The sequence below is a fragment of the Lactuca sativa genome, chromosome 6 (assembly GCF_002870075.4).
Source record: "Lactuca sativa cultivar Salinas chromosome 6, Lsat_Salinas_v11, whole genome shotgun sequence".
Taxonomy (NCBI): Eukaryota; Viridiplantae; Streptophyta; class Magnoliopsida; order Asterales; family Asteraceae; genus Lactuca; species Lactuca sativa.
In genome coordinates this window covers 177,697,456-177,722,365 of record NC_056628.2, presented here as the reverse complement: position 1 = coordinate 177,722,365, position 24,910 = coordinate 177,697,456, and the positions used below count along the sequence as shown (strand labels likewise).

Genomic DNA, 24,910 nt, shown 5'->3' with positions numbered 1-24,910 from the left:
TACATCCGCCATTGTCCGTGAGTTTTTGTAAATTTGGGTCATTTTACATATAAGGAGTTTTTGCAAAACACTCCAAAAAGTGTACAACTTATTGCGTCTTGCAACCATCTAAGTTAATCCACATTAAAAAAAAAAAAATTGTTGTCCTGCCATAAACTAATAAACAGTTTTAATAAAAAGTATTTTTCGTTTTCAAAATCAAATCCAAACACCCGAATACTAGATAAAAATTGTGACTATAGGACATTCACAACAGCTACCATCAATAATGAAATTTTATTCTGAAATGACCAACTCTCAATCGATTTGCAAAATGACCACCAATTTTGAAACGGCATATTTTCGGATTAATCACCTTAAGGTTCTCTTTTGTACTTTTTTCATTTTTTTAAAAAATTTAAATAACCAAATAGTAACAAATAATTAAAGGATCAGTTGAGACACCCAAAGATGACGTTAATTTATCTATATATGTTTTTAGAATTCACCATAACGATCTTTAAGTTCTCATACAAGTCAACACCTACTCCACAGCAAATTCCTATTCCAAAACAGGCCACCTAATTCATAAAACTTAACCATTACACTCTTCATAGTCTTCCACCTATACCCATCTCATAAAACCTTAACAAATCCTCATAACCCTAAACAAAAAACACAAAATCACACTATAAAACCCAACATCTCCATGCACAATCTTTAACACCTAACATCAACCATAAACCCTAAAAAAAACAAACCAATGGCTCGACCACTTCCTAACCATGTTCTAACCGGTGCACCACAAGTGAGCCTAGCCATTGGGTCTGTCTTCTTCTTTTGTGTATTGACCTTGTTCATGTGTGCTAGTCATTCTAAAAAATGGGTTCATCGTTTGAAAGCTTGCTACAGTTATGATTTTGAAGAACCTGTTATACAACTCAACAATGAAAGCATGAACCATGTCTTTCAAGAAGATGAAGAAGAAGAAGAAGAAGAAGAAGAAGAATCCGTTTGGCAAAAGAATATACTCATGGGCGGAAAGTGTCAACTACCAGATTTCTCAGGGGTCATAATTTACGACTCTGAAGGAAACGTCGTTCCTCCAAAACCAAGACTCCTTGCTCTTACCTGGAAATAAACAAACAATTATTAATTCAATCAAGAATCCCCTCATTTTGTATATTTTTATCTTCATGTCCTCTTAAATAGTTAGTTTACAAATGTCGTTTTGGTTGTTATCATTCTGTAATTGAATATAAAAAAAACTTATAAAAACTAAAAATATTGTAGCATACCCGTATTATTAGTGAATCGATCAACTAACTAACTAGCCCTAACTGAACCCGATGAAGAGCTTCTTCCCCTAAACCCAACAACATTCAGCTTCGACGTCGATTTCCCAACACCACCGCCTTTTTGGCTATTACTACTACTTTTTGTTTTCCCGCCAATTTTCACAATCGGTTTTTTAGGTTTTGAAAACTTTGTGGGTCCGGTAGAACCAGAGGCATGACCCATGGGTTTCTTGGATTTGGAGAAGGAGGCTACTTTAGTAGCAGAGGATTTGGGGCCTCTTTTAACAGGTGGTTTGGATTTGGAAAAGGGGGTGACTTTACTGGATGTGGGTCCCACTGAGCTTCTGAAGTTTTTGTTTGTTTTTTGATCGGAGATTTTGATTGATTTTGAGGCTTTTGATTTGTTGTGTTGTAGTTTTGGTCTGCTGCTGTTGTCTCTTCGGACGTTGTCTACAGTGAGAGATTCTAAGCTCTCGTTTTTCCTCATGGCCTCTTCCACACGATCTGCTAGAGTCATGTCCTTTTTTGTAATTAGGCTTGTCACTTTTCCTTTAAAAAAAAACGTAACATGTCATCAAAAATTACAACAAGGGCAGATAGGTAATTTACCAAGAAAAAAAAATGATGAAATTTACCTTTGGCACCCATGCGAGCGGTTCTTCCAGTCCTATGAAGGTAGTCAATCTAAAATACGAATTAAAAAAAAATTATGATGTGAATATGACAAATTTACCCCTACAGCTGAAAATACTTACAGAGTTTTTGGGGAAATCAAACATGATAACATGATCAACATCCAAATCCAAACCCCGAGCTGCTAAATCTGTACAAACGAGTGTGGGGCAATCTCCATCATTACTTTTGAACTTTTTGAGGTTTTCAACCCTGGTTCATAAGTAAATTAATTACATTCTTAGAGATGGAATTCAATGATGGAAGGGTATTTTCGACATTTCACTAAAATAATCAAATCTCACCTTTCGACAGCGGGAACCTCACCATGATAGTTAACAGTAGCGAGTTGGTTTTCACCAAGGAAATGGTCAACTGCTCGGCTTGAATTCAATGTGTTACAAAACACCATCACTCTATTTCCTTTTGCTAAACTTGGCTCAAGAACCTACATAAACATATTATTATTATTATTATTATTTCAGAAACAATTCAAATTTCCCAATAAAATTAAAAGGATACAAATTGTAGAAAAAAAAAATGTAACAACCTGTAGCAATGCTTCCAATTTATTCTCTGCACCTGAAAGCTTTATAAAATCATGTCGAGCTAAAGCAATCTTTTTATGAAGAGATGAAGTGCGAAGATGCTCGATTCCTTCAAACTCCTCATCAACTAACTTTTGTACACCCTACAAAATTCATGATATAATTTAGTAAGCTATATATGAGTGTTTTTTTTTTTTGACTTAATGCATAAAGAACAACTTAATATCACTTATTAGCATACATTTGTCATTGTTGCAGTCACCAAAATAGTTTGAAACCCTAAACCATCTGCTTTTAATGCACGGTTTTTCAATGGGCCTAGAAACTTCCGGATATCTGGACCAAAACCTCGGTCAAACATGGTGTCTGCTTCATCCAACACCTGAAAAAAATAACATATACAACATTGAAAAAAAATTTATATGTTTGCATTTAAACCATTTTTATATGCATTTGAAAAACATGGGATTCTTACCAGATATCTGATATCACCATAGACTAAGTTTCCATCTTCAATATGTTGAAGAACCCTGCCAGGTGTCCCCACCACCATGTCGATTGGTGCATTCAGTGCATCTTCTTGGGGTCTTAAACGACCACCACCACTAACCATTGTTGCCCTGAATCGAGCATGATGACTAATTGACTTTGCAACACCAAATACCTGCAACATTTAACATTCAACCTTCATCTGAGTTCAAAACAATATGAAAAACTTAATACAGATGAAATGGAGAAAGTATCATTGTTAACCTGTTCACATAACTCCCTTGTTGGACAGAGGACAATGGCACGTGGACGCCTGGGCTTCATCACCATGCCATTCAATGCCTCATCTTGTCTTAACAACTTCAGAAACGAATAAAAGAAAGAAAAGAACAAGTGTAAGTGTATAAATTTTGTATCATCGAACGTTTACTGATTCAAATTGAAGCAAAGAGATAGAATCAAAACCTGAACAAGAGGCAACAAGTAAGCAAGTGTCTTCCCTGAGCCAGTATGAGACCCTAAAACCACGCTTTTTTCATCAAGCACAGCGGGAATCCCCAAACTTTGAATCTCAGTTGGTGCTGTAATACCCATTTCCGTTAACGCAGCTAAAACCTCTTCGCTCAACCCCAATTCCGAAAACGAAGTTTCTTCTTCCTTCTTGTTCTTAAAATGCTTAGAAGATCCGTCATCGATCTCGCTCTCCTGAAAAGGTATCGATTGTGGCTTTTTGTTATTGGTTTTGTAAGTGTTACCTACTGAATCTTTGAGGTGTCTGATTCTGAGGCGTTCGAGGAGGATAGAGTGTTTGGATGATTCTAATGAAGGTTCGTCAGTGAAGGGGGTGGTGGTGGCGGCGGCGGCGGTGGTGGAGAGCCCCCTAAACCCTTGATAAACCCTACGAGGACGGTTGATTTTAGGGAAAGAGAGGATAGAGAAAGAGAGACGGGTGGTGGAGGTTGAAGATAAGGAAAGGGTTAGGATTCTTGCAGTTCCTCCCAATTTTACCATCATCTTGCCGGAATGTTTGTTGCAGAGTGGCGCTTGTATGTGTGTTGGTGATAGCATAGGAGTGGGTTTGATCTATAAACGGATAAGCAATTGAATCAGCAATCACTTTTGTGCTCAATATCAAAACTCAAAACATTGTGGGTACAAATTGGAACTTTTGGAGAAGTACAAGGGCTTCTATGAGCAAAAGAAATTATAAATTAAAAATAGGATAAATTAGATAAAAAGAGAGGCTAACGTTCACAGAAACACGAGCCAGAGAACCATGATATTAACACCGGCGCCACTTCCACCGCCGCTTTTTTCTACCACGCGCCACCGCGTACGGCAAACAACAGTATATTTTAATCGGAAAACAAATCTTCTTCTTCCACGAACAGCTGCTTCCGTGGTTGTCCGTGACGTGGATGCCTTCACGGAGTCATCTGGCTATCTATTTGAACTCAGCTCGTCGGAGGCTGAATCCTTGACGGATTACAACATCTCCAAAATCGCTTCAATTTATCGGAAAAAACCTCTGATAGTTCTCCGGAGACTTCTTCAAATCGGCAACACACTCGGCAAATGGCTCGCATTCAGATACCTTGATAGCATTTTGGAGCGTTCTGACCTGATGTTTGAGGTAGAGTGCCTTTATATTCATATAAAACTATAAACTTTACACAACTAGATAACAGAATCGATGAATTTCATCAAACATATGAGTTGTAATTCGATCAAATTTCTCAATTCCGATCTGTTTTGTTTGAATTCAGGTTAGAGCTTCGCAGTTGCGCCAAATACTGGTGAAGCTTGGACCGGTACGATTTGAATTATGCACTCAACTTCAACTTCTTTTGAAAAAACAATTTGAATAATCCATAAAGAAACATACAATTCAGATTAATGTCCTCAAACATGTAAAATAAGTATCAACTAATCTACTCTCATTCTCTTTCTCTTTCGCAAATTCTCTCTCAGGCATACATAAAAATTGCTCAGGCTATCTCATCACGACCTGTAAGTTTACTAATTTTTTTTATTTTATACCTTTTTTTTTAATCTCGAATTCATGTTTTGAGTTGTAAATTCCTTATAGGATCTAATACCACCATCATATCTCAACGAGCTTTCATTATTACAAGACCGAATTTCACCATTTTCAACTGAAGTTGCATTTAACACGATTGAAAAAGAACTTGGGTCACCACTGGATCAAATCTTCTCCGAGATCTCACCACAACCTGTGGCTGCAGCATCCCTTGGCCAGGTCATTTCTCCATTAATTCTCATAATCGCATTTGCCCTAATTTCTTTTTCTTATAATCAAATTTCAAAACCCTAAAAAAGTTCCTTGTTTTGCTCTTTTCATTCAGGTCTACCAAGCTAAACTCCGGTCAAGTGGTGAGATAGTTGCAGTCAAAGTTCAAAGGCCTGGTGTTCAAGCTGCCATTTCATTAGACATATTGATCCTACGTTATCTTGCAGGTTTGATTCGAAGAGTAGGGAAATTCAATACTGATCTTCAGGTAAGTTTTCTTTTTTCTTTTTTTCTCTTTTTGAAATTCATTTGGATTCTCACTATGATTCTTGATCCACAGGCTGTTGTTGATGAATGGGCATCAAGCCTCTTTCGGGTATAGAAACACTAAACTCCCGTATTTTGTTCTTAAAAAATAAAGTCTTTCTATATAAATTCTTAGTGCTCTAATATTGAATACAGGTAATCACATTCAATGCAGGAGATGGATTACGTTAATGAAGCAAAAAATGGAATTAAGTTCAGGTGAGAAATACTCTTTTGTTACATGTAATCCATAAAATCCACTTTTAACACTTATGATGACATCATGAAAACTAATATATTTGTATTTATTCAACCAGAGAGCTATATGGAAATCTAAAGGATGTTTTGGTTCCAGCTATGTATGTAGATAATACAACTCGTAAGGTTCTCACTATGCAATGGGTAGAGGTAATTCTTTTTTTTTTCTACATTTCATTTTATATTTTCTTTCTTTATTATATAATTATATTTATTTAATTTGAGAATGACTTATATAGGGTCAAAAGCTATCTGAAGTGAAGGATCTTTATCTAGTGGAGGTGAAGTTCTTATACGAAATTCTGTTAATTTTTATCGAACTAATTAATCATATATATCTAAATTGTAATTTATTTATTTTTTTTCTCATTGGTGTAGATAGGAGTGTATTGCTCGTTTAATCAACTTCTAGAATATGGATTCTATCATGCTGATCCACACCCTGGAAACCTACTTCGTACATATGATGGGAAACTAGCATATTTAGGTACTTCAAAATTACCTATTTACCCCCATAATTGTTTTATGTTTATATATAATATATAATAATATATGTGACTCCTTGATTTGTTGTAACTTAGATTTTGGAATGATGGGTGAATTCAAGCAAGAGCTTCGTGATGGGTTCATTCAAGCTTGCCTTCATCTAGTAAATAAGGATTATGATGCATTGGCAAAAGACTTTGTTACCCTTGGGTAATAATACTAATTATACTATCAACATTTTCTTTTTAGCATTAAATAAAGGCTAAAAAGTTTATGTATGACTATGAGTTGTATTTTGATGATTTATTTCACTTTTCAGGTTGCTTCCTGCAACTGCTGACAAGGATCAAGTCACAAAGGCTTTAACAGGTTTAGTTATTTCACCTCTCTACATAATTGTAAACGTTTAGTTAAATAAATTTTTTTTATATTTTGTGTTACTAAATTTTGTATTTTTCTGGGTAGGGGTTTTTCAGAATGCTGTTTCCAAAGGAGTCCAAAATATTAGCTTTGGGGATCTTTCAGGAAACCTTGGAACCACCATGTAAGATGAAATACATAAATCATAAATCCTTTTTTTTTTGTTAAAATAAGATTTTGAAAACATTATTCGAACAATTTCTTTGTTTTTAATGTTTTCAGGTATAAGTTCAAATTTCAGATCCCTTCATACTTTTCTCTTGTTATTAGAAGGTACACAGTATTACTCTCATCATTACACATGATGTTTTTTTTTTTTTTTTGTAATTTTCCTGAAAAGCCCTTTTGTTTAATGTGCCAGCCTGGCAGTTCTAGAAGGCATTGCAATCAACAATGACCCGAATTATAAAGTTCTTGGTGGGACCTACCCTTGGATTGCAAGAAAAGTCCTAACTGATACTTCACCACAACTTAGGTCTTCTTTACAAGCTCTTCTTTATGAGGTAAATTAAAAATATATTATTACAATTTCCATTTTCTATTGCATGTTTTTAATTTTCATTTCATTTTAATGATATTATTATTATTATTAGGAAGGGGTGTTCAGGATTGATCGTTTGGAGTCTCTTCTATCCGAAGTATAATATGCAATTTTTTGAGTTTCTCCTAATTCCTTATAAGATTAAATGCAAGAAATAGCAATTAATTTGAAAAATCTAAAATTGTAAAATATTTTCGTTTTTAGTCCCTTCGAGCTAGAACGGAGAGAGCTTTGGTCAAAGTAGAAGACAACGATTCAAATGTGGTCATCAAGCAGATATTATCATTCACATTGACTGAAAAGGTAAGGAAATTAAATATATTAATATATTATTTCCATATCTTTTTATTAAAATTTATTTGTTCAGGGTGCATTTGTGAGGGAAATACTTCTTCAAGAATTTGCTAAGGTATATATATATATACTTTTGGTTTTTTTTTTTTATAAATTAAAAAGATGAAAATTTTATAAATAACAACAGGGTTTGGATGCACTTGGGTTGGCGACTTTTGAATCTTTGACATATGCAGCAAGTGCAAATTTACCATTTGCCCCTTCCCCTCAATCTTCAATAAGTGATGAAGATATGATAAACTTGAGAAACTTGCTTCGCCTTCTTCACTTATTATCAGGATCTCAAAAGATTGAAGATGTAAGATGCTAACACCTTTTGTGTGTGTATACTGTATACACTTAACAGCAACATATTTACATTTCTTTACCATGTATTATAGGGAGTTGGCGATTTCAGTCCCTATACTAACAAAAGAGTAAAATCAGAGGAGGTGTATTTAGCCCTGAACGAGGTTGCATCTATTCAAGACATACTTCCACTGCTTAATGTAATTCCTGAGGTAAGAATGTAAAAAAGAAAACATTTGATATATTCAATTTTTTATATTTTTTTGATGAAGTTGAGTAATGTAAAAAAGAAAATATTTGACAGCTTCCTACGGACTTGCAACAACAGTTGATTCGTCTTCCATTTGATCTGGTTGGTAAGTTGGTTTCTCGTGTTGCTGCAAGGACTATACGAAGGGCATTGTTGTAATATTAATCCATTTCAAAGATTTGATATATTGTGTATATATATAATATTCTACAATACAATAAAATTCAAGTAAGGATATGATTATTATTGAGATCCTATGCTAACTCTTTTGCTATCGATTTGTAGAAAAAATTGATACCTCACCCAACATGACTCATCATTTATAGCTCATTTTCTATTTTTAACACGTTGGGTTTACGGTTGACTCAAACTCTTTTAAATATTTTTTCTCTCACATTCAGTTATATCTTCATCCTGGGGTGTTATGTTAGGAATAAAAACTTCGATAAAACACAAAAAACACTGTCTCATGACAGTTTTAAAGATGCGAAGAAAATAAAGAACAAAAGAATGTAACCGTTTATCAATTACACATACAAGAATAACACCAAACAATGGCAAATGGCAATTGTTATTCAAAATTAACAATTTATAAATATAAGTGTTATATTAAGGTTATGTTTGGCATACTACAAGTTAGTTGTTAGCTGAAAAACTAGATGATAATTGAAAAGTTGGTTGTTAAATAAAAAACTAGCTGATAGTTGAAAAGTTAGTTGATAAAAATAACATAAGGTAAAACTAGCTGAAAAATATAAAATTACATAAAAGGGTATTTAAGAAAACGTGTTTATGTTTCTATAATTAATTATTAAGTATATTTGGAAAATTTTAGTAAAGCTCCTAAAAAGCTAATCTAAATAACTTTTTAAAAAGCTAGCCTATAAACTACTTTTTGGCTTGACAAATACGACTACATAAAAAAACTCAAAAAATAAGCTAGCTGTGACGTGTCAAACATATTTTAACTCTAAAGTCTAAACTTTATATTAAAACATCATCCTGAAAAATTAAATGCCAAAAAATTTTGGTTTTTTGGTCGACTGTTTGTGGCAAATCAAGTATGTTGTAAGTCAACCGAAAAACCAAAAGTTTAAGTTGGCTTTATAGTTTCGGATATTTTGAATGCCCCTATCTCTATCAATATAAACATATGATGAGAAACGTATCAAAATTTAGATATATGATTACTCCAATTCACAACCAAAACCTACACAACTATCTATTAAAAAATTAATTTCTTTCTCTTCCACTATATAACCCAAATTTTTACACTTATATCATCCATATCAGTGCAAATTACTATCTTTCAAATGTGCCACATCATCTTTTAGAGAAAATTACACGGTTGGTCCCTATGGTTTGTTCTTACTTGCACGCTTCATCCCTGGAAAGAATTTTTAACTCGGACAATCCCTATAACTTTATTTCGTTACCCGCCTAGTCCTTTAGTTAACTTTCCGTCTTATTTGGGGTTAGGAACTACTCACGTGAGTGGCACGCTGGGGGCATTTTTGTCCTTTCAACCCTACAACGGACTTAAAACTACTTCTCCTTCCCTCTTTTCTCAATCGGTGCTTCCAGTTCTCCTCTTCTACTCCATTTCTTTTGCTCGTGAAGATTGAAGATCCACAAAATTGATTATGGTGAAATGCAAGTGTGGAGCTGTAGAGATCATACGAACTTCAGGAACAAAGAGAAATCCTGGTAGGCCTTTTTATGCATGCCCTTTACAGGTATTGATTTATCAATTTTTTTGGTAATTTCTAGGATGAACCCTAGTTTGTGCTAATCGAGGGTATTGAAAACTTCAGGGACCAAGAAGTGGATTTATTTCGTGGGTAGATGAAGAAAAGCATACGTATGAGGATGAAAGCCAAAATCTTGAGCTTGAAATCCATAATGAAGAACTTCAAATCCAAAATCGTGACCTTGAAATCCAGAATGAAGAACTTGAAATCCAAAATCGAAACCTTAAAATGTTGTTAATTGTCAGTTGGATTTTGTTTTTTGGGATAATTGTTTACAAGTTGTAGTATTAGGTATTTCAGTAATGGTTTTTGGTTGAAGATAATCTAATGAAAGGGTAATATTAGCATGTTTGTATTGCTGCATTTTAATGAAATGGTATATTTAGGTACAATTAATAGTTGCACTTTGTTGTCTTATAAAAGATTACAATGGATTATTACCATCTTGTATTGCTGGAATTGGGAGAGAAAGGGTATCTATTGGTACAATTAATAGATGCAATGCAACTGTAATCTTTTGGTATTTTTCATTTAACATATGACCAAAAACATGCCAAATGAAATGACCAAAAAAACATGCCAAATGATCCATTATATAACATTAAATGAAATGACCAAACACATGCCAAATGAAATGTCCAAAAACATGCCAAATGAAATGACCAAAAACATACCAATAATTGATCCATTAGATAACATTAAAACAAAAGCATTACATAAGAGTTTAACCAAAAACAAATGTCTAAGTACCAACTGCAATTGTTTTGGTGATACTAAACACAATACAGTTTAATCAAAATACAAACATCACATGACATAATAGTTTAACCACAACACAAACATCACATTACATAATAGCTTAACCAAAATAAGAGCATCACATGATAAAAGAGTTTACAATGGATCCTTCTCTTTTCCTTTCTTCTTCTGTTTTCCTTTCTCATTCTCTTTTCCTTTATCCTTCTCTTTTCCTTTCTCATTCTTCTTTTTTCCCTTCTTCCCAACAGTTGGTAACTGCCCTTTGCAAGTCCTGGAATTGTGTCCTTTGTTGTTACATTTGGTACATGTAACAGTTTTTTGTGCTCTAGAAACTGTATTCCCTTTAATCATATCCTCTTTTTCTGTAGCTGACTTCCTTCGTTTCTTTTTTGGTCTTCCTATTGGGACACGGTGTTTTGGAGGCAACAAAGTAGTTGGACAAGGTGACTTAATCCACATTCTTCTACCATTTATCGGATCCACTTTGAAAGAGTACATGTTCCTCCAGGTTGATAGCCAATAACATTCATGAACAAAGGTTTCTGGAATACCAATTGCACCATTATTTCTCCTCATGTCCCAGATTGCAGATACAGCATGTTTGCATGGCATTCCAGTTATTTCCCACTTCTTGCATGAACAGGTTCGTTGATTCACATTCACTACACACTGATCTTGCCAAGGTCCACTCACTTGGTACTTCCCATTTCCACAAAATGATGTTGTATACTCCTCTGCCTGATCTTTGATCTTTTGCAATAGCTTGGTAGCTGTTGGAGTCAAAGGGCCTGTTGCTTTGTCAATTTCTTTTTCAACATTCACAATCCTCTTCATGATGTACTCCCGGATGAACTCTAAGCAATTGATAATTGGTGTGTCACGTCCGTCTATTATTTTGCTATTAAAGCACTCGCATATGTTGTTTATCACAATATCAGAATGTGCTATCCCTATTAATTAATAGAATACATGTATAATTGGTTAGCAAACATTAGAGTATTGTTATGAACTCACTTAATTTAATGAGTAACCACAACAAGAACAACACAATGTAAAGAACAGAATGCAAAAGAAAATAATTCCAGGTTAACAGAAAAGATCGATATCTCAATTCCTATCCCACTACCCTCTTATACTATCAGTCAGAACAACTAAATAATATAAAATACCCATAATGCCCCTGTACCAACAAGATGCTCTTTATTTGATGATTACCCCAAACTACCCTTTCTCCAAAATAAGGTGACCAGAGTGGGTGCATAACAAGTATACAACAATAGTTATCATATATTATAATATATAACATGGTCAAACCTGTAAAATGAGAACGTGCCCAATGTTGAGGTGGTATTTGTTTAAGCCACTCATAACATTCTTGGTTTAATTTTCTAACTTCTTCCATTTCTTTTTCAAACTCTTGCACAGTATATGTTGTTGAACAATTCCAAAGCAGTTCTTTAAACTTATCCCCTCTCCAACGTGACCTCATATTTTCGTGTATGTGGCGAACACAATAACGGTGCTCTGCACAAGGAAACAAATCTGCGATGGCAGAACTTAAACCCTACAAGAAAGATACATTATGTCAATGATTTCTTTTCCTTTAGATATTAGTATTCAAAACACAAGAAAATAACCTTTTGCCTGTCTGATATAAATGTAAAATTTGAATTTGAAGCCAACCCTAGGTCATCACCCAAGTGAGTTAAAAACCATGTCCAAGAGTTCAGTGTCTCAGCTTCAACCACAGCATATGCTAAAGGATATATTCCATTATTCCCATCTAAAGCCTGTGCAATACAATCCAATAAATAAAAGTAAAAAATAAATCAAAATACATGGTTCAACCACAACATAAGAGAAAATGTACCACAACAGATAAAATTTGACCATGGAAAGGTCCTTTCATGAAAGCCCCGTCTACCCCAAGAAAATCCCTCTTCCCTGCTGCAAATCCTTGCTTCAAAGCACCAAGGCACACGTACACGCGTCTGAAGGTTCTTGTCTCAACATCAGGATTTGGTTCACTTTCGACATCAAGCTTGATAGTGGTGTCTGGGTTTTGAGTCTGCACTTCTAACAAATAATCTTGTAAGATCTTGTACTGAGTGGCATAATCACCCCTGATAATTTTTAAGGCTGCTTCTCTTGCCCCAAAGGCTTTCATCTTAGAAATATCTACTTTGTAGATACGTTAAAGTTGTTCCCTTAAAGCCTTGACTGGAATTTTTGGGTTTGCTTCCACCAGTTGTAGAATTTGCTTTGAAAGAAACTTGTAATCACAAGCCCTAACCTTTCTTGTTTGAAGACATTTATGTTCACTAACATATGTTTTAACTGTCCAATCCTTGTCACGTTTCCACTTACTGGCTAAAAGAACCCAAGGACACTTACGTTCTTCATTGACTACTTCTTGACCGGTCCCACCAACTAGGCTTGTTATGGTTCCCCTGCATACAACCCTTACTCTGTTTTTATCATTCTTCTCAAAATCCAACTCCCTTCTTGTATCTATTGCATGTTGGTTAACCATATCTTTAAACTCCTTTGACGAATTAAATTTCTGATATAAATAGAAAGGCTCACTGACTTGAGCATTTTCGTTCTCATGCGCCCTTCTAATAGCTTTAATCTTTTTGTTTCTTTCTCCTTCGATCCCATCATCCGATGAAGAGTCGGACAAGAAAAGTTCCATATCTATAACTTCAAGGTCTGCTTCATTCCCATCTTCTGTAACTACATGATTCTTTCTTTTAGAAGCACCTCCAATCCACTAAACATCTGGGTCAACATTCAAGTGGAATTCTCTCATGTCAACTTCAACATCATCAATGATATTGTCTTCGTCCAGAAGAAAGTCACCATCTTGACTCTCACTATCATCACCACTGTTGATCTCATCACCACTGCTATTATCATCACTACTATGTTCAATTTCAGTTTCCATGATGTTTGCATTATCACTTACCATGTCCACCTTGTCAATTGAAGGCTCATTTCTAGTAGGTGAAACAGGAGGGTTGTTTCTATTAGGCTCAAATGTCAACACATCATTAGGCTCAACTTGTGTATCATGCCATTCCAAAAACAATCTTTTTGGGGTACAATCAATCTCAACTATACGTACCTTAGATGGGTTTGGTGACATCGAGTATGTGTGTAATTTCGTTTGCCCGTGCTCTGTATACACCTCTATTAGCTTATGCTGGCCAACATATTTTGCTAAATGCCTTACATCATCATCTGAAGCTAAAGCAAACAAGCCAAAATCCAAATCGCATAGTGGCCTTCGAAAATGATAGTACATCTCCACATGTAGATTTTCATCGATATACCCAAGTTTCACCATCATGTCATCAATATCGTGAACACAGAAAGTCTCGATGTCTATTAAGTCAACGTAATGTCTCTTTCCGTTTACATACTTCCTTCTAGGAAAATCAGTAAACTTTCCACCATGGTTTAATAGCATGCAAAACATGGTCGGATGATCACCTATTAAGGAAATGCCCCAAAAATTTTGATTAACATTTGATTAGGGTTGTAGGATTTCACGAAGCAAATGCAAATAAAAACGAGATTAGGGACTAGGCGGACTTACCATATTGAAGACGAACTTCTGCTTCACTGATCATCCGTCCTCGTGTTTCACTTAAATTCCAAACCGGCATTGTTGATTATTTGGAAAAGCATACAAAGTTTTAGCTAGCGACTAGGGTTTTCGTTTGAGAGAAGAAAGGGAATTCGTCTGACAAGTGTGTGTTTGTGTGTGTTTTCGTTTGACGATGATCGGAATCGTAAAACCATCCGTCTGTATTCTAAATAGCGCTAATATATTGTAGGGCTGAAAGGACAAAAATGCCCCCAACATGCCACTCACGTGAGTAGTTCCTAACCCCAAATAAGACGGAAAGTTAACTAAAGGACTAGGCGGGTAACGAAATAAAGTTATAGGGATTGTCCGAGTTAAAAATTCTTTCCAGGGACGAAGCGTGCAAGTAAGAGCAAACCATAGGGACCAACCGTGTAATTTTCTCCATCTTTTATAAGTACCACTTTATTAATTTATAACTTCAAAATATATTATAATTATTATATATTATATATGCATGTGTGTGGTATAGCATAATACACTTAAAACTGGACATCATAATTCATAAAGTAAAGAATTGTCTCACTTATTTATTGTTGCAAGGCTTTCGGCACTTGCAATAACTTAATCAACATGACTTTCAAAGACTGTCCAAGAATGCACTTCAAAGTAATTGAAAGCACCCCATGTGGGTGCTCTTATTAACAACCCTACTCAAACAGTTTTTTATTAAATAAATATATTTTAAGATTATTTTTTATTCTACTAATATTTATTAGAAAATTAAAAATAATTTATTTAGTTCGAAATAAATAAATTATTTATTTTAAATATAAAACTAAATAAAAATATTTTACTTTCATAATACTTTTTATCCAAAAAAATCTAAAGAAAGTGATATATGTATGACAGTGTCGTAAGTAAATTGTTCCCGGTTGTTAAATCATTTGATAACCAGAGTTATTCTTTGAAAAATGATTACTATGAGTCAGACTCAATAAAATTTGATCAATCTTTTTTTATATCGTTAAGGTGGAGAACTGAACCAAGAATTCTCTTTTTTCATCATCAATCGAATCGTTGTTTGCAACCTAGGATTCTATTTATCATCAATCTAGTCCCCGTTCACGTTTTTTCTTTTAACTAGTGCGTTGTTCAATTAAACCAGTCGATTGTTGTAATTGATTTTTTTTTTTTGTTTTTTTGTGACTGACTATCCAAAATATCACCGATGGGAGTAGTCTAAGTAATACATACAAGAAATTTTTGAATTTTGTTGAAGCGTTATAGAAAGAGTTTTTAAGATTAACCGTACACCAACCCTACTTATTAGATCCAAATATCTCAACGAAAACATTTATATAATCTTCTTTTGTTTCATTTCTTTTAACCGGATTCAAGATTAAATATCTACTATTTAAGCTTTCATGTTTTAGATTTCAGTTATTGAAATAACTAATAGTGTATATACTTATTTTATTTTATAGAACTTGTTTTCGGAAGTAAAATTTTGTGTGTGTGTGTTTTAAGTTTATAATTAAATAAAAACTTTTGTTATCTTTTTTGTTATAAGTAAAAGCTCATTAAATGTTGCTATTAACAGTATATTTCATAAAATAGAATCCGACTTGGAAAAATTTTTACATACAATGTGTCATATATCAGTCATATTCTTTTGAGATGTTTTTTTTTTTTTTTTTTTTTTTTTTTTTTTTTTTTTTTTTTTTTTTGTAAGTATAAGATACACCACTTTTAAATGATAATATTTTTTAGAACATCTTCGATTTTATTAAGCTAGAAGGAGCTAGGCAGAACAAACAAATTACATGAAAGAAATACCATGTTTTGCAACCAACATACACACTTAATGTTGCAGCCTTGATATTTCTATTGTTAATCTAGAAGTACGATTGGGCAAATTTTATCAATAAAACTTTCTTTTTACAATGATTCATGCCAAACAACAAGAAATCCCTAAACAACCTAACATACCACCATGTGGTGTAAAAAACTACTTCGAGATGTTTCTTGTGTGCCTTCTATAATCTCAAAAAAACCAACATAACAAATCATCATAAAAAAACTAATAACAAACAATATTACAACCTAACAGATATCATGATTTAAAATAATTAACTCCAAGACTTTTAGATTTGCAACATTATAAAGAAGTCATCAAGTAGGCAAACTATTATATGATGTTGATTAGATATCTCATCAGCAAAACCTCATTCGTACAATTGTGTTCTTGTTTTCCATTAAATGTCGTAATCTCGAGACCTGCAACGATATTTACCCACATATATCAAAATGAAATATCACATATTTGAATTTTAATTAGTAACAATAACTAGTAGATTGACTTTTCTAACATTGTATCCATCGTACACAAATGGTTTATTACACTTGATAAAAAGTATAAGAAACACTAAACTCTGGCTAAGTGTAAAGTTTTATATAATTTTCTAATGTCTTATTACAATGAAAACTAGGGATCAGCATTTGGACCTTTAGATCGGATCGGATCGAACCTGGACCTGGTAAGTCTCAACAGATCTCATCCAAGGCCTACCAATTTCTACAAAACCGGTATGATCCGGTCCAAACGCTCACCCCTAATGAAAATTAGCTATAATTACAACAAACAAACCAACTAAAATACTTATCTATTTAAATTTTACGCATTTCAATAAATAAAGAGAATAACCAACAAAATTATCTATGCTAAAACATTTATTCTCTTAGATGTTATAATTATCCACGATATAAAAAACTAGTATATATATATATATATATATATATATATATATATATATATATATATATATATATATATATATATATATATATATATATATATATATATATATATATATATATATATATATATATATATATATATATATATATGAATGATAAAGAATAAATAATATAATAAATGTTAATAAGCTTCAAGATGCCATAAATTGGTAGCCAAATATGTATTTTCTTTTTGGTCTAAATGTATAAAATAGTAGCTTAAGTTAAGTTCCGATCGTACTTTAATCTAGAAGAAGACATGATTTTTGTTAAATGCTATTTTTTATTACAATGCTTTAGACATCTAGTTGTAATGTAATATGACAATTATAATGCAACCAATAATTCTCAATTAGCGAGATCTATATATTTTGTTACAATGTTTTAACATACATCGCAATTACATTTAACATCTCTTTCAGCTCAGCACTTTACCAACAAATTACACCGTATGTTGTACTTGTAGGTCCAAGATACCAGGTCATTCCCAACAAAGACACAATCCCCCAAGGTGGATCGATGGGTGGACAGGCGGCCCCCAATCATCGTCTTAGTATGTTATGAGACTCGAATAGAGAGATACATGAAGTTAAAGGTCATGGTCTATAATACCACAAATATATTTGCGAATGTGTTTGAGGACATTCATCAACGTTAAGACAAATTTGTTGGACAACAAAGGAGATGTCAGGGTCGGTGAATGTGAGATACCGAATTGCACCGACCATACTACGATAAAGAGAGGGGAAAGAGATTAGGAGACTATCCCCAATTCAAATCTAGATTATAAAGTTCATCTATTTCCATTTAGGGTCGATGGGCTTTGTCGTGGGATCATGGAATCTTGATAGGTGTCATCAATGTGATCAATAAAATCAAAACCTATGCAATATGTAGATAAAAGTTCTCTACACGCATCATAGTTTAGTGAATCAAGGTACAAGAGAAGAGGGATGTAAGATTTGATTTTCATGACCCCAAAGGATTTGTTGGGTTGTTAAGGATGTTGTTCCGCCATAGAAATCATGAACAAAAGGATCAGAGAGACAAGGATCAGTTGAGAATTCAATGACAAAGGAGAAGAATTAGAAAGACTCAATCAAGATAGAAAGATAGGCTATTTAGAAAGAGAGAGGGAGAGACACAATTTTGCATAAATGCCATGTTGAATGGTATATTCATTTATTCAAAACATACAATGTACACGAACTACATACAACCTACAACAATTTCATGGGCCTAGGTACGGGTTAAGTTATCAACAAGCTAATGGGGGTAAAGCACATACAAACATAGCTAATATACATACATGTTAATATGTTAGTATTTATGCACATTGACTTAGCCCACAACCTTATTGTATATATTTTTCATATAAGCACTATCTTTTGAATAAATAAGGAATATACCATATAACATAAATTAACCCAAATCATTTAACCCTTTAGTTTCTCATAAAATTTTAATCTTGCAATTGCATCCTAAAGGCATTTGTATAAACTTATATGTCTCAACCATTTACCCATGGGCCAAAAATCAATAAATAAACTTAAACAATAACAATACTCAAATCTCATAATAACATAATGTAAAATGGTTTTAAAAAGAAATCTAGGGTACCCCGATTTCAGGGTTATGGGGAGAAGACTCGTTTTTGACAATGATGCTAAGCAACCTCTTTCAGGTCCCATGATTTGAACTTGGTTCAATGGGTCAATAAGCCCACATCTTCCACAAGCCTTTTACTAAGTGAGCCATGATTAGATGTTTTATATACAAAATCAAAGCATGACATACAAAAATGACATTTATTTGCAAATTAGACCCACATGATTACACCCTCGTAGCATACCGTGTTAACTAAAACACCGAACAAACCGGTGCACGTTAGCAAACAACACCGCATGGACCGGTGCACGTTAGCAAACAGCTAACATCGCCATTTTTACCAACAAGCAAGCTACCCATAATCACTATTAATTACCATATACACCTACCCAATAACTCCATAGATGACCCTACAAACACCCATAATATAGCAAACAATACTCCAAGAACAGAGAAAAATACAATACCCCTACCCCTACTACTCGGTTTCTCTAACCTTTTCAACCCCGACCCATTGGCGGCAGAAGCGGCGGCAGCTGCTAAATTTACGTTTCTACCCCTGCTAAAGCTAGACATTCTTTCAAATGCCTTGTTTACAAGAGCACTCCCTTCTGAAGCAGAAGCTGGAGTTGTTGGTATTGAATCCACAAACGACCATAAAGCTGTTGAGAACCATGAACCCGTTCCATTGCCATTATCCACATCATTTTCAGGACATTGATTTGTGTAAAATTCAGGATTTTCTTCCATTAATACACCTAGAAAAATCACGCGAAAAAATAAAAAAAAAAAACTTCTGTAATCAGCTAACGATTACATGTATATATTATATGTATAATATGCCGGAAGAGAAGCTCTTAAAAAGCTTGGTCTTGAACTCCCCGAGCAAAGCTCAGAGTGCTCATGCCATTGCCATCTGGTCATGAGCTCTTAAAATGTTAGCATATCATCCATAAATGCAACAAGGGTAAAATGGTCATTTACTCATACTTAAAACATTCATTCAATCTAAAATAAAAACAGAAACAGTCTCGCTTACTCTATGGGAGTTGTTTTCTATGGACTTGATGCGAAAAAGAATTACTTAGAAGATAAAAGTGTGGGAAAAGATCTTTTCCCATTAAAGTTCCAACTTTTTTACAAAATTTTAATTGGAATAAAAATAAAAAAGGGCATCAGTACCTGATGATGGATAAGAAATAGCTTGTTGAGTTGTTTGAGTAGTAGTAGTAGTTGTGATGCTGCTATCTCCATGATTGTTGTAATCCCATAAATCACAACTTATTTGAAATTCATCATTACCATGACTCAAAACTTCACTCCCAAGACCCGAGTTTTCAGGCCCATATTCCACAAACCTAGTGATCGAATCATGGTAGAGATCGAATTCCGCCAAAGACCCGAACTCCGGAATGGAATCGGCAATTCCGGGCTGAGGACCAACCAAATCATCCAACTCAAGAAAATCTTTCAAATCGCCACAACTTTCCATGAAACAATTCCCAGTCTCTTTTACTTCCGGGACTTGAGGAGGAATCTCGGGTTCATCAATAATCTTGTTCAAAAACTCAACAATATCATTTGTAAACACATTCTCCTCTTCTTCTTCTCCAACAACTTTCACATCATCCACTGCAATCGGAATTGGAATCAGATTCCGTTTCTGTACCAAAAAAGCATCAAGATCCACACAATCTTCATCATCACTCCATTCCTCCTCAACAAACGGAGCCCCGTATTGCTCCCCGTTTTTGGGACCGGGCCCACTTTTTTTAAAGATTTTGTAAAGGACATAGTGTTCTTGGGTAAACGGGCATCTTTTGAGCTCCTCTTCATCCATGGTGTATTCATGCATGACCCAATCGGTTCGTCTGCCCGAAGGTGCCCGACCTTGGTAATAAACAAGGGTTTTCTTGATTCCAACTGGAAATGATTTCCTTTTGATGATTCTGTCTTTTCCTGTTGCTTTCCAATAACCATTCATTGTTGCTCGGCTTGATCTTCCACCATTTGGATACTTTCTATCTCGTGGGCTGAAAAAGAACCATTGTCGATCACCTGATTTTAGTTTGGATTGACCTGAATTTGAGAAGAGATTAGTTAGTATCAATTGTTGAAAGATTTAAAGATTTAAAGATTCTTTCACATGATCACTTTCAAAACAACAATACAACCAAACATTCCTCTAATCAAACAATAGCATACAACAAAAGAATCAAAATCCAACAAGATTGTACATGACAAGATCAAGATAGGTAATAAACAATCATGTAAGTAATTCAAGTAACAAGATCCAAATAACCAGACTATACAGAATCAACCCCATGATCATCACATAATCGAAGCACTTGAAAAAGTGATAAACCTAATGATTCAACAATCAAAGGAAATCAAAATAAACAAACCCTAACGACGAAATAATCACAGAATCAAAACACTTCATGAAATAAGATCATATACTTAATATTCAACAAAAAAACGAAACCCATATCAGTAAACAAATCCAAATACAGTTAATGACAGTAAAATATAGTAAAATTAAGCGAAGGAATGTATACATACCAGGTAACTCTTCTGGGTCCCACTTGTAGACATCAACTTCGCCGATGATGTCGAGCTTGAGCGATCGACCACAGATCTTCCTCTTCAGGTAATAAAGAACCAATTCTTCATCAGTCGGATGAAATCTGAAACCAGGTGGAAAGCACTTTCCGGCAGAGGGCGCCGACTTTGACTTTGAAACCGTCACTGCTTCAATCAAGTCAGAACCCATCAAATTGGGGCAGAGAACAGCTGTTTTTCGATCGATTGAAGGTGTGTTGGTGATTGATGGAATCTGGGTTAGGATTAATTGAAGTGGGTTTTGATCGGAGAGTGTTCTTGAGAGATTTAAGAGAGGCGTGTAGGAGAAGATTTGTGACCCCAAAGGGGATGACTTTGGGGGTTTTCTCTTGGGTCCAAGCGTTTACTGGTCTTTATTTGGTGAGTGAGCAAAAAAGGAAATATCCTGGAAACTCGCTTAAGTTTGGTTAAATTCATTTAGACTACCTAAAGTATAATGAATGACACATTGACCCTCCAACTCTTTGATTCAAGGGTGTTTGGGAAATCTTATCTAACTCAATAATAAATTTTTGACAAAAGCTTTTATCAATTATATGATGAATAAAAATAAATTAAAAAGTATCTTGATTAGCTTTTGTGTGTGTGTGTAAAATGAGTAAATTACCAAACATGTGGATGGTTTGTGAGTATTATTATTTTGAAAAATAACTTTTTGATGGTAGTATAAAACAATTTTTACTAGTGTTTATTAGTTTTTCAAATATATTTTTTTAGAGATGTTGACTTTAAAAAAAATCTATTAACACAATAACATTTTTCGAACTCTATCTCACGGAGGCAGTTATAATATATTAAAGTGACATTTATTGGTTTAAATTAAATTTTATTGATGAAAGGATCGAACTCGATAATTAGTCAGAAAAAAAAAAGTTTAAACCATTTCTTAAATCATTGTATACATATATTTAAGTGTTTACACTTTACAATATATCTTTCACATATTTGTATATTTGTATGGCTTCTTTGCATAATGCATATCATACAGAAATTCAGTTGTTCTTATATTCAAATATGTTGTACCCACGTGTTGGGTCGATGTATCCAACTGGTATATTGCAAAGTTTACGGGTGTTTGACCTTATATTTATTTATTTATCATATTTATTGAGGGATAACTTTGAATAATCTACAAGGTTTTATTGGATGAATTTAATCATTTTCGAAACATCCTAGAACTTGTTTTCAATCATTGTGCTTCTAATTCCGTTCACATTACCGGACCTTTGATTAAATGACATATTCACTCCTTAAGATTTAACGTTTGTTAGTCAAAGGACGTTATTAACATTCTAACAGGATAGTACTTGCTTGGGCTTTAAAATTTTTGTTTATTTCTTTTGTCCTTCTTCTTTCATTTTTCCATTTTCTCTTTCTTAAAAGAATTCTTGGTTTACGATATCGTGGAAGAAGACTAACAAAATGAATATATTCAGCCTTTAATCTTTAACATACATGTAGTATATTTTTGAAAGATATCGTGTAAGAAGACTAATAAAATGAATATATTCAGCCTTTAATCTTTAACATACATGTAGTACATTTTTTGAAAGGACATACTTGACATTTTACTAGGACAATGATATGTAATAATTAGTCTTATACCCGTCTGGTGGACGGTGGACCGATGTAATAAAAAAAATATTGATTCTATTTTCTTTTATATCATCATTCTAAAATTTGTTCCCATATAATAAAAGTTATTTTTCAATAACTATTAACCGTAAAATATAGAATTTGGCTAGCTATCTATGTGTTTCTATTAATGATGGAAAATACCTCTATGCTAGCTATCAATGTGTTTCTACTAATGGTGGCAAGTACCTCTATGGAATAAGTAATACTTTTTTTTAGATAACCAAATTCAATCCAATATAATATTAAATGTGAAACAACCTTAAGATGAATTCATACAAAAAAAAATATACAAGGTCCAATAAAATGTCTTAAAACATGTGTAGTATAGCATCCAAAATAATGATTCTATTTATGTTTAAAAAGATAAGTACAATGTTGTTATTTGTTTATGAAAAAAGTACGCTGCCACTATTGGCTATAAAAATATAAGTAATCTTTTGTACATGGAACAATTATGTATCTTTTTTCTACACATAGACCAATTATGTAATTTTTTTTTTTTTTTTTTTTTTTTTTGCATAGAAACGGATTAAGTAAACAATATAAGTACAATGTTATTACATGTAAAAAAAGTAGCTTCTTGTTATACTTTGCAAATTTCTAAGTATGTTCATTTTCTGAATAAAAACAAACATATAGTAATATTATTATTTTTTTCTTTTTTTAAACTGCCATCTATGATTCCTTTCCTATATAAAAAATCAACAAATCCTATCTACTACAAATTTCCACTTGTATTCACTTCTAAATATAACAATAGTAGTGATCATCAAAAGAAAGCGCCAGAAAATGAAAGGATAAACACGGGTAAAACAATAATAAACTCTTACCTAATAAAAGTAAAGCATGGCACCCTCTAGAAATCTATTGAGCCTATTGATAAGCTTATAAGCGTCTTGTTTCCATTTTGTGTACTCGCCTAAACATTATACTTTATGCTCTTATGAACATCCCATCTTCACAATAAGATTTGATAATATAAAATGTAGCCTTTCTAGACGTGTTAAGAAAATCTGCATGTTTTGTCGTGCTCTTTATCTTGAGTGAAAATCACTTGTTTACTCTCATCCTTCTCTTGGGGCAAACCCTTTTTGGTTCTTGATATTCCGAGCTCTTGGTCCCATATTACCTATATAACTTGCTTGGATACATTATGTTCATGTATACATTTGTTGTATTCATGGAAGACATTGTTTTTAGACTCTGAAAACACCAAAACAAAAATCAAAATTAAGCATTAAACAAAAATACACACAAAGCTAAGAGACTTAAAATAAAATTTATACCATGATATGAGAAGTAGGACAAACATTTTGCTGATTTCATGATGCAACTGGAGCATTGTTGGCATTTTTTGTTTGAGGATTAGAATATATTGACCTATCTAACCATCGCATTGGAGAGTGAAGCCTATCAAAACTGTATGTTGAGTCTTGATAGTTATTATGTGCACCTTTTCCATATGATGCATTTGGATTGAAAATCTCTTATACACAAAGGGTAAACAATCGATTACAGATGCTTAACTATTTGTATATAATACCAATGGACAAACTTCATATTGGAAAGTTGTATCCAAAACTACTGTTGTCACAAACCCTATTGAGTTATCCTTTCCAAGGCTTCTTATACTGAAATAACATATATTTTATATTAAAAAGATTATGTGGAAAAATTAATTAATAACTTTTTATGTAAAAAACACCCAATTCCATAGCCTACCTACAATAGATCGACTTGATTTTCATATTAGAGGAACCACTCACAATTGAGAAGCAATCATCACCTAACTACCATTTTTTTATGAGAACATACACAAAGATTTACACCAATTTAAATGCAAAAGGAGAAAAGAATCAAGAACATGTTCCAATTTTATAGCTTTGTAGAGATATATTTTTTGATGAAGTAATATGGATTCCATTAGCATTTGGAAAAATACAACATTAAAGATGCAAACAGATTCACATCTACAAATAACAAAATGTATTTGTCGATTAT

The 24,910-nt window shown here is 33.4% G+C and overlaps 5 protein-coding genes across 5 annotated transcripts; 2 read left to right on the top strand and 3 right to left on the bottom strand.

The window, feature by feature from the left end:
• Positions 1-451: 451 nt before the first annotated feature.
• LOC111920904 (DEAD-box ATP-dependent RNA helicase 39) lies at positions 452-4,076 on the bottom strand. The gene is made up of 10 exons (XM_023916471.3): positions 3,452-4,076; positions 3,251-3,346; positions 2,973-3,161; positions 2,739-2,879; positions 2,500-2,640; positions 2,255-2,397; positions 2,033-2,162; positions 1,913-1,961; positions 1,278-1,826; positions 452-1,110 (listed from the first exon to the last, which is right to left on the bottom strand). Exons 1-9 carry the CDS (start codon positions 4,052-4,054, stop codon positions 1,306-1,308), a joined length of 2,013 nt encoding a protein of 670 aa, XP_023772239.2. The 5' UTR covers positions 4,055-4,076; the 3' UTR covers positions 452-1,110; positions 1,278-1,305.
• LOC122194873 (uncharacterized) lies at positions 743-1,120 on the top strand. The gene has a single exon (XM_042896169.1). The coding sequence runs from the start codon at positions 743-745 to the stop codon at positions 1,118-1,120; it is 378 nt and encodes a 125-aa protein (XP_042752103.1).
• A 150-nt stretch (positions 4,077-4,226) lies between the features above and the next one.
• LOC111920902 (uncharacterized aarF domain-containing protein kinase At1g71810, chloroplastic) lies at positions 4,227-8,395 on the top strand. Its single transcript, XM_023916470.3, has 21 exons — positions 4,227-4,619; positions 4,753-4,797; positions 4,958-4,996; positions 5,076-5,246; positions 5,353-5,505; positions 5,578-5,613; positions 5,719-5,762; positions 5,861-5,951; positions 6,041-6,082; positions 6,180-6,288; positions 6,383-6,497; positions 6,607-6,656; positions 6,753-6,831; positions 6,930-6,980; positions 7,069-7,210; positions 7,301-7,345; positions 7,453-7,551; positions 7,616-7,657; positions 7,730-7,900; positions 7,983-8,102; positions 8,195-8,395. Exons 1-21 carry the CDS (start codon positions 4,263-4,265, stop codon positions 8,297-8,299), a joined length of 2,106 nt encoding a protein of 701 aa, XP_023772238.1. The 5' UTR covers positions 4,227-4,262; the 3' UTR covers positions 8,300-8,395.
• A 2,390-nt stretch (positions 8,396-10,785) lies between these two features.
• Positions 10,786-12,849, bottom strand: LOC111920907 (uncharacterized). The gene is made up of 4 exons (XM_052765117.1): positions 12,521-12,849; positions 12,288-12,440; positions 11,866-12,214; positions 10,786-11,600 (listed from the first exon to the last, which is right to left on the bottom strand). The coding sequence occupies exons 1-4, from the start codon at positions 12,815-12,817 to the stop codon at positions 10,786-10,788; spliced, it is 1,614 nt and encodes a 537-aa protein (XP_052621077.1). The 5' UTR covers positions 12,818-12,849.
• A 5,932-nt stretch (positions 12,850-18,781) lies between these two features.
• Positions 18,782-21,616, bottom strand: LOC111920905 (NAC domain-containing protein 17). Its single transcript, XM_023916473.3, has 3 exons — positions 21,212-21,616; positions 19,832-20,728; positions 18,782-19,407 (listed from the first exon to the last, which is right to left on the bottom strand). The coding sequence occupies exons 1-3, from the start codon at positions 21,420-21,422 to the stop codon at positions 19,022-19,024; spliced, it is 1,494 nt and encodes a 497-aa protein (XP_023772241.1). The 5' UTR covers positions 21,423-21,616; the 3' UTR covers positions 18,782-19,021.
• Positions 21,617-24,910: the final 3,294 nt, after the last annotated feature.